This window comes from Dicentrarchus labrax, unplaced genomic scaffold (assembly GCF_905237075.1).
Source record: "Dicentrarchus labrax unplaced genomic scaffold, dlabrax2021, whole genome shotgun sequence".
In the NCBI taxonomy this organism is placed as follows: Eukaryota; Metazoa; Chordata; class Actinopteri; family Moronidae; genus Dicentrarchus; species Dicentrarchus labrax.
Window position 1 is genome coordinate 28,821,106 of NW_026136719.1, and position 10,127 is coordinate 28,831,232.

At 39.1% G+C, this 10,127-nt stretch overlaps 1 protein-coding gene across 2 annotated transcripts in view; it reads right to left on the reverse strand.

The window, feature by feature from the left end:
* Window positions 1-345: 345 nt before the first annotated feature.
* cep89 (centrosomal protein 89) overlaps window positions 346-10,127 on the reverse strand; it is a 59,005-nt gene continuing 49,223 nt past the window's right edge. The window contains exon 18 of one of the 2 annotated variants that reach the window (XM_051379608.1): window positions 346-2,698. In XM_051379608.1, the coding sequence (XP_051235568.1) occupies window positions 2,386-2,698 (313 nt within the window). In that variant the 3' untranslated portion in view covers window positions 346-2,385. The remainder of the gene's footprint in view (window positions 2,699-10,127) is intronic. The other variant, XM_051379609.1, reaches the window with a different exon arrangement.

A 10,127-nucleotide genomic window follows, 5' to 3' on the forward strand; every position in this document is an offset into this window, starting at 1 on the left:
TATGAAAAAGTCTATGAAAAAGTGAGTGCAAGTGGCACACAGTGTAACATGGATGGTCTTTTTTGTAACACTGTCGGATTTATAGATGAATTTTGTTCCACAAGAGCCAGTAACAGCAAGTTAAAATTAAACAGGCTTGCTCTTTGTAAAAAACACAAAAACAAAGTTGCAGGCTGGCCCATGCTGACACCTTATTAAAAGGAAGCATGCTGTAACATTGTAGGATTTACACCAGGACCTTCTCGATTCTGTTGAATTCTAAGATATCTAATTACGATCATTCTTGGATGTTGTGCTGCAATGTGTGATAGTATCTGGTGGTAGGTAACACTTCTTTTGTTGGGCTCAGAGACTTACATAACATTTTAATACAGAGTAAATTTTATGCATTTTTGTACATTCATATTCTGTGTATGTTTGAAGGGCAGATACAAAGGAGTCAGTATGACCATATGACATGATAGATAGATAGATAGATAGATAGATAGATAGATAGATAGATAGATAGATAGATAGATAGATAGATAGATAGATAGATAGATAGATAGATAGATAGATAGATAGATAGATAGATAACTTTATTAATCCCACAATGGTGAAATTCACTTGTCATTATTGTTATTGTCATTATTTATTTAATCACATGAGTGTATATGTTTCTTGCTGACGACACTGTGGCTGAGAGGCTCAAAGCAATAATTCAAATTTGTTGGCAAGCTGCACGTTCCACCATTACACCTCAGCCCTTAACAGCTATCACACACGTCTGAGCCACTGCACCACCGTCATGCTGGTCTGTGTTCGTCAGCAGGGATTTGTGGTACGTATCTGTTCAGACAGTACTCTGCATCGTGGTTACAGTTTAATTCAGCAGGGCTGTGGTTGTATCAGAGAGGTGATGTTATGGTGTCTCAGTCACAGAAAAACCTGTTATGTATTGTGACGCATTCTTGGTTGATGGTTAGTGTTAGGTCTGTATTTGATAGGGAGTACTCCAAACAATTAAAGATTTCTAGGGGGAAAACAGTTTAGTCAGTGAGAAGGAAAATAAATGAGGTTCATGATTAAGGATTACTAACCAAATAGTCATTTCAACACCGTGTCTAAAACACATTAAATTGCAAGTAAAATTTAATTAACAAATTCAGACATGTCCAAAAAAGGAATCTGATAGGTAAGGTAATAATAAGGTAATAATAATATGAAAATAGAGCTAAGCATGTATAAATATGTATAAATATATGTGCATTTATTTGTGTATAAACACTTATTTTACTCCAACACTTTTTTTATTCTACATTTATTATTTAAAAAAAAAAAGAAATCCCCTGAAATACGATCAACAGTATCTCTTGATCATACAGCCACAAAGATCTCCTGTGATAAACAGCTTTATAAAGTGTGTGCATGACATGTCTTAAAGCTGCAGCAGGTTTTTTTGTTTTTTGTTTTTTCTGAAAGTTTCACTATATCCTGACACAAGTACATGACACAGATAACCTCCGAAGAAATCTGGTTCTTCTTCTCCTCCTCCTAGTGCTCCTAATGGCATTTACGATGGCCCGGTGGATTCTTGCAAATGCCGTTAGGAGTGGTAGAATGAGCCAGAGGAGCCTGCCTGATGTACTCCTGTCAGGATATAATGAAAGCTCCAGTGAATATGACAAAATATTGTTTTTATAGAAATCACCTACAGCAGTTTTAAGTTATAATTGATACTTGACCCCAGGATTCACAAAGAGACAGACACACACACACACACACACACACACACACACACACACACACACACACACACACACACACACACACACACACACACACACACACACACACACACACACACACACACACACACACACACACACACACACACACACACACACCAATTAAATGTAGCTAAATGTTGTGCCTGTTGTGTACCATTTAATGTTGCTACTGTGACAATGAGAATACCATTACCATATGTATCCAGCAGATGGCAACATTGGCTATAGCACACAATATCCTTAATCAAACAACTTTCTCCACGACTAGGTATACTTGTTATGTATTATACTTGGCACAGTCTATAAAAACCTGAGACTAATTTAACACAAACAGATTTTTAACAAGTACAAAAATCTTTGTTTATAAAATGGAAGTCTTTCTGACAACAAAGACTGATGTCAGGTATGTTTGGCCATGTCAAAACTGAGCTGAACAAAACAGGAGAAAAAAGTGTTAAGTGAACCCAGATTACTGCTGCCTCCACTTCACTGTACATCATGCTCACTTATGAGTGTGTTACAGAGAGTTTAAGGTTTTATCCATCTTAAAGTAACTAAACTGTTGTATCTACCCTGTCTATCTTACCCTACAGTACAGGTTATGTTTCCAAGAGTTTTAGCAATAGAAATCCAGCCCATGCTTATGCTTCTCGTCCAAGGAGTTGTTTTGGTGATCTGTGTCAGATTTAAACGTGGCCCTTCTCTGGAGCCCGGGGCTTTGATGAGAAGTGAAAAGGGGAGGCCCGGAGCTGTGTGGTTGATACTGTGTGAATGTAGTGGCCTCCTCTGGAGCCTGAGAGGGCCAGTCAGGAGAAGCGCTGCTGGAAAAGAGTTTTGCTGTGAGCTTTGAGTCCAGGAGTGTCTCCCTCATCTGCTGGTTCTCCCTGGTTGCTGCCTGCCACACCACCTCCAACTCTTCCTCTACTTCCCTGGAAGAGCAAAGAGACAAGAGAAGACAAGGAAGTCAGTCAGTTAAGTGCAAGCTGAGAGGGTGACATAAAGGAAATTTAAATAGCCAACAAAGTTCTAAAAATTTTGATCTAACAAAAAAAGAGAGTAAATAATATTAATAACGTGTAGACTGACAAATATAAAGTTGCAGTAGGGCATTTTTGTAAAAATGTTGTTTGTCATATTTGCTGAAACTTTCACTATATCCTGACAGAAGTACGTGAGACAGATACTTAATGAAAAAATCCGGTTCCTCTGGCTTATTCTAGTGCTCCTAATGGCATTTGCAAGAAAGCACCGGGCCTCAACGAAAACAACCAAAGACAGTTGTGTGTATTCGACGCCCTGGGAATGTGACTCAACAATCAACTATCTTCCTTCGCTCTGATTGGTTGTTTTCAAACAAATGCAAATGCCATTAGGAGTGCAAGAGGAACCAGTTTTTTTCCCCCATAGAATATCTGTCTCATGTACTACAGGATATAGTGAAAGTTTCAGCAAATATGAAATAAAAATTACCTACTGCAGCGACGGAACCAAAATGATCACCAATAAAATGAAATGCGAAAGAATAAAAGTGAACAGACTGAGGTGGTGCAAATACATTGTACGTGTGCGTGTGGTAGTGATGGAGGGTGCTTTTAGAGTGAATAACAGGTGACATGCCGCATTGCTGTGGTCATGAAACTCATTCATACGTCACTGTGGCTACAGTAAGTAATCAGGCTGACAGCAGTTAAGTTATAGCTTCACTTTCCACTAATGGCTGATTCACTGTCACTGTATCATGTGCTTAAACCAGGGTCAGACTGTCTGCTGATTTCTACTGTGCAACTGCCACCACCATCATAACTGCAGCAGACAGCGGCGACATCCTTGGGGACACACTGGCTGCAGTAGCTCACACGGCTCCATTTCAAATTTCTATCTACGTTGTGCAGAACAAGAGTACCTCAGGACTGCCCAGTCCTCAGTCCTCCTTATCCAAAAACACTGGACTGCTGGGAAAACAGTTGCATGCGTCATCTCCTTTGCCAATTATTTCCCAAGTAGTGCCTGAAGCATTGTATTTTTTAATTGAAAATAGAGAAAGGCCCATAGATGCAGTGAACATCAGAATGTGATGGAGCAGAGTCATGGCTGTTGTTGGCTTGGTTAAATTTCACAGTGGTGGGACTACAAAATAAAGGCATGAATAAAATGGAGGAGACGGGAGTATGCAGACTGACTGAAGGAGATCTTCAATCGCATCACCTTAAAATACCCTCAGAAAGGTCAGCCCCAAAAATGCCCCCATCACTGTTATAAATGTAGTGAACTAAATAATAGAAATACCTCTCGTGGGCGCCCGGTTAGCTCAGTCGGCAGAGCTGGCAACCCATGTACGGAGTTGCTGCAGCCGCCCAGGTTCGAATCCAACCTGCAGCCCTTTGCTGCGTGTCATCCCCTCTCTCTCTGCCCCCCCTTTCCTGTCTATCTTCAGCTGTCGCTATACAATAAAGGCAATAAAAAGCCCAAAAAATAACTTAAAAAAAGAAATACCTCTCATTATATTGCAGTGCACTTCAGAAGCATCACAATCTATAGCCTCCAAAATGTTAATAAAGTTGAATTAACGCCTCTCTAAACAGCTTCAATGAAAAACTGAACATTTAAACTGTACTGTGTTGTAGGATAGTTGCAGCAGAAGACATATGGATTAGCTACTGTAGGTGTACCTAACAAACTGGCAACTCAGAGTTTCACTGTTGTTTTCCTTTTCTTTTTTTCTTTTTTTACTAATGCTTAAAAAATTTGAAAAACTACTACTACTACTACTACTACTAATACTTAATAATAATAATAATAATAATAATAGTACTAATCTTATGTTGTCACAGCCCATTTGATCAATTATTGATCCTGTCAATGTTTTAAAAAAAAGGTTGACACCTCTACTGTCCACTCAACAAGACTGAATATTCACTCAATTATATAATAAATAGGAATTACACTTAGTTAGTAATTATGTTTTGAAGTCTCAATCTGCACAGCACAGTTTATACAAATACCTGGTGTGTGTGTGTGTGTGTGTGTGTGTGTGTGTGTGTGTGTGTGTGTGTGTGTGTGTGTGTGTGTGTGTGTGTGTGTGTGTATGCCTAAAGGTCGATACCAGCAGTCACAACAGGAAGTATAGATCAGCTGTGGTACATTAACTTGTTACTGGCCAAACAGATTAATAAAGCTCGCTCAGCACAATGTTTTATATAAACACCAAATCAAATGTCTTCCTGTCATGTAAAAGATGAAGTAAAAGTAATTCTAGCACTACCAGTCGTACTTATAGCCAGATTGAGGACGATTACACAAATAATAGGAGGATATGATGAGTTAGAAGGTTATGGTGGGAAGACAAAACTGAAATCAAAACATTACATTTAAAGATCAGAACAGATATTTAAAAATGACTAACCACTTGTGATCAAACAAATTTCATATTCACTAACACAAGAAAGCTCTTTGCAAATGCTTATTGCTGCAGTGAACAGCAGGTTGTCTAGCTAGTGTAACTCAGCACTGACAATTTACACACCAGCTACGCCAAGATGAAGACACTCATACATCCCCACCTGTTTGTCTGTTTGTTGCTGTCAATATACTGTATGTATTTCAACCATTTGCAGCCAGACTTAGCTGAAATCTGCTGAATAACATTTAATAAATTTGATTTTGAGCTGAGAGTTGAAATGGAGTTGAATTAGTTTTTATTTTAAACTACCACCGGTGTGCATTGCATGCCTGGTAAAATAAAAAAAATCACACACACACACACACACACACACACACACACACACACACACACACACACACACACACACACACACACACACACACACACACACACACTAAACTGCGGTCAGAACGCTGCCTTCTTCGATTACAGTTCATAAATAAAACATCAAGCTTTTTAAAATCAGCGTGCCTGATGGTCTTAAATCACTGACCACAACACTCAACTTGATGTTTCTAAGGAGCTAGCTAGCTAAAGCACAAGAGCACTTTTTCATCAAATGAACTCACCAGGCACAATGCAGGAAAAAGTGTTTCTAAATAAAGCAGCAATCAGTAGGCTCTGCCACTGCATTCAGATCATATGGGAATACCTGTCAGAGTGGCAGGATTGTTAAAGGCTCTGACTTTCACACATTCAAACTCAACTGATGCCATAAAACTCAGTTTCCTGTCGTTTTCCCCCAGACCAGCTTTGTAACACTCGGAGGGGGTGAGGCTATTTCAGTCTAATCAGCTCAATGAGAGATATGATGGCATTTGAGTCTGGTCGCACCACAGTTATAAAATGAGCATAATGTCTCAGAATATGAATCACAAACCTTTGTGAGCTTAAACATGTTTTTATTTCATTGAGACCCTGTCAGACAGCTGTCATTGCACTTAACTTGACAACAATTCAATTTATTGCTTAAAATGACCATTTGTGCTTAGAGAAAGTCTTCTTTTTTGAAATAAAGGTAAGGTCAGACAATATTTAGCCCTGAGACCACACTGACAATTAACACTGTTTAAAATATATACTGTTATTATTACATATCCACTGGTTTTCTCCTCCCCCACACATACCCAACATATACGCACATACTTATACGCACTTGTGTACACATACAATTGAGACTATGTGTAGGATCATGTTCAATGTGATGTGGTTATGTGCCAGCTCTCATTACATCTATGCTTGCTGGTTTCTCTTTTAAAGTGCAACTTAAACAATAATGCAGCAAGTGCAATACATGCATGTTGGCTGAATCAGCCAACAACCTACTATTTCACACAGAGAGGGAACAAAGGAGGTATAGTGATAATAGAAAAAATAATAACAGCTCCAAGGAGACAGCATGTAATTACCTGTGTGTGCTGTTATTGTTATAATGGCTGATGCATTAAAGCTCTTATGCTGTTCACACGTCAACAAACTGAGGCAATCAGAAGCCCTGCCTGGACTCAGATGGCCATTTATTATAGGGGAGGGAACACGAACATAACTGCAAAACACAAATGCTGTATGTGTATTTGACATGAAGTAACAGGCTATAGAACCCTATCATACAAGAAAGCTATTTTGAAGATCATGAATGAATGTTGATGTATAGCAGGTATAACGTTTACCATTGTCACCCTCTTGGTTTGTTGTATTAGCATGCTAACATTTATTAATTAACAGTAAACACAAGGTACAGCTCAGGATGATGGGATTGTCATTAGTTTTGCAGGTAGTTTTAGTCATGGTAGTGGCATGTGTCTCTTTTGGTTGGTTGGTCAGTTGGTATACCTTCGATAATTTGGGAAGAAACGTTGTAAAGTCATTCATAGTTACCAGACAATGTATCCTAATGACTTTTCCTGTTTTGCCACCATGACGTTGAAATTTGTGGTTTGCAATGAAACATCTCAACAACTATTGGATGGATTCCCACGAAATGTGCTACAGGCATTCATGTCCTCCTTGTGATAAATTGTAATTATTTTTGTAATCCCTTACCTTTTCAACAACACCATTCCCATCAGCCTCAGCAGCACAGTTGCCTGAATTTAACCAAACCTTAAGTCCCTCTGAGAGCACAGGTTCATCTAGAGAACACAGACCCGTGGGGGAAAATGAAGAAAAATACGCTTTCTTATGAAAGTAAAGATTCATTAACGATGTTTCTTTAACTGATAGACTGAAAACACTTTCCCTTGCCGTCCTTCAGTAAAGACCCTCAGAAACTCCTCTGTCTGCTAATTACCTCCGACCCAAACACTGTGCACATATGCGTTACCAATGGCAACCACACTCCTCATTGCTTCCCATGAAGCTACTCAGACCGAATACAAAGATAAATCTTGCAGCTACATAAGATGGAAAAATCAACAGGAGTGTGTCTGTTTGTGTATGTGTGTTTTGGTTGGATAGCTTTGACCAAGGCTACTACCACAGTACAACTCCATTACAATTATAGCTTCAGTAAGCTGCAGCCATCTCAGGAATTGGTCTATCACTCTGCAACAGAACTACTTTCTCCTCATCTCACCATCCGTGCCCTGTCAGCACAGACACTAACATTTATTCTGAGCAGTGGAGAGACAGCCACAGGGAACAACACAGGCACTAGCATTAGACAATCAGTGCTTAATTATCATAGTCTTTGTCCTTATGTTTCATAACTGAAGAGATGTGTGTCATTCCAGTACAAATACTCAATATACCTACCTTAGTACAAATATAAATGGAAAATGTAATGGTCCTAGATAGATACAGACAGATACTGCTATTGCTGAAAAATAGGCATTTGCCTATAATATTTCATCACTTACTTTTCTAAATTGAAATCTTAGATCAATATCTAAGGTCCCAGAGACTTTGGCACTTTTGGCTTTGGGCAAGTTTTTTCTTTTATTTTTTTCTAATTACTCCTAGTGTGCATCAATGCCAGACTTCACCCTCTACTTACTTAAATTACAAAACAAACTTTCTGGAGAAAAACCCTAGTAGCTAGTTTTGAGCAGGTTGTCATATAATGACCACCCATCACTGTCAATGTCATGCCTCATATCATATACCTCATATCAGTATTTTAAAAGATGTTTTCTTACTACTTAGTCATTACAAGGAATTCAAGTTCTAAAAGACTCGGTCGCTACGTGACCCTGACAAGAAATACAGCCCCCTTTGCCTTGCTTACAACCTATGGTGAGCTACCAAGAAACAAGTAACACAAGAAGAACAAAGAATCCGCCATGATCCTCTTTGGTCTTCTCTGTGCTGCTAGATGCAGCAGAGTCACAAACACTCTCCAACCCAATGGGAAACCAAGGGATAATTAAGTACTACTAAAAAATGTGTTTATCTGCATTCATGGGCTTTAGCATTAATTATGCATGAGGCCCCAAGTGTGTATACCATTAACATAATGTCAGCAATTTACACTGCTTATTTTGTGCGAGAACAGGAGAGGTTAACACTGCAGCAACCACAAGCTCCAACAGGCTTCAAAGGAGGAAGGCTTCTAAATAGTTCAGGGTTGTGCCCTCTGAGTTCCTAAACCTAAAATTTTCAATCAATTAAAAATGGATCTATAAATATTTTACACTTATTACAATCGTCCATCAAATTATTACAGATATCTTAATTTACTATAAACCTATTCCAACCCAGTATAATGCATCCACCACACTCACTTTAATCCCACAACAAATTCCAAAGATATTGCAAATAAATGATATAGTTAGTCTTAGCCAACACACTGTTGAAAAAACAAAATGAAAGCAGAGCTATTTGTCAAAATCCACTAGAAACTTCAGCTACCTTTATAAAGATCTCTCTTTGCTCATATCTAGCAGATCTTTCTATGTTTTTGTGGCTGTGTTTGGGGAATACAGGTCTGCTTTTAGATGGGAAAAAGTGATCTGAAGGCTGAATCCCCTCCTGAGCTCCTGGAACTCTCAGGCAGCTTCTCTGGAGGCTACGCAGACCTTAGCAGGCAGGCGGCAATCACAACCTATCAGCATCTCTGTTGCTCTAGCATGGGCAGAATACAAAGCAGTGGATCAGACAGAAAAGAGAATTGGGGCAGAAATAGATTTTTCCTCTGTGTTGAGTTTGAATTCAGCTGGGTGGATAGCTACTTGGCTGAGCTGTAGCTGAGAACTCACCACCAACTACTACACTGATAGTTTCACACTTTTGCTGTGACTGGTAAACTAGCCTATTCTAGCTGACATCATTTGGAGGTCAATCAGGGTTTCACCCACATGCATTCCCATGACTTACAGGGTCCAGGGTAAGCTGATGTGGTGGTGAATGCAGTTTTACAAATCCAGCAATAGAGTCGTTTGTGGTGTCGTAAAGAAAGTGGGTAAGTGATGCAAGAGTGTGGTGGTTGTGTGATTTGTCATTAAGATGCCCTCAGGGCAGAGCAGGACAGGCTCTACCAACAATATGATTAGCTAGCTTTCATTTGATAGCAGCAGGCAGCAGGCAGCAGGCCCAGGGACAGAGCTAAAAACAGACTAACAAGGGAATAAAGGGAAAGTGGTAGATTGTTTCAGGAGAAACAAATTACCAGTCAGGTTTTTCAAGGGTGTCACACTGTAGCAGGAAGAATACCTTAAAATAATCAGTCACAACTCAAATGGTTGGCTACATGACATTTCTCATTTTTCCCTATAACTAAGGGACTTGCTCTGTCATTTTGTGTAATTCTGTGTGTCACAGTCATGGTCCTAGCATACTGGCTGAAGTATTTTGGTAGATACAGTACTTCCATAACCACCTGGCCTCGGATTATAATTTATATGCAGCCTTAATTTACAATATTGCCCTCATTTTCTGACATACTGGCATCAATTACTATCTTAAAAAAATATAATATA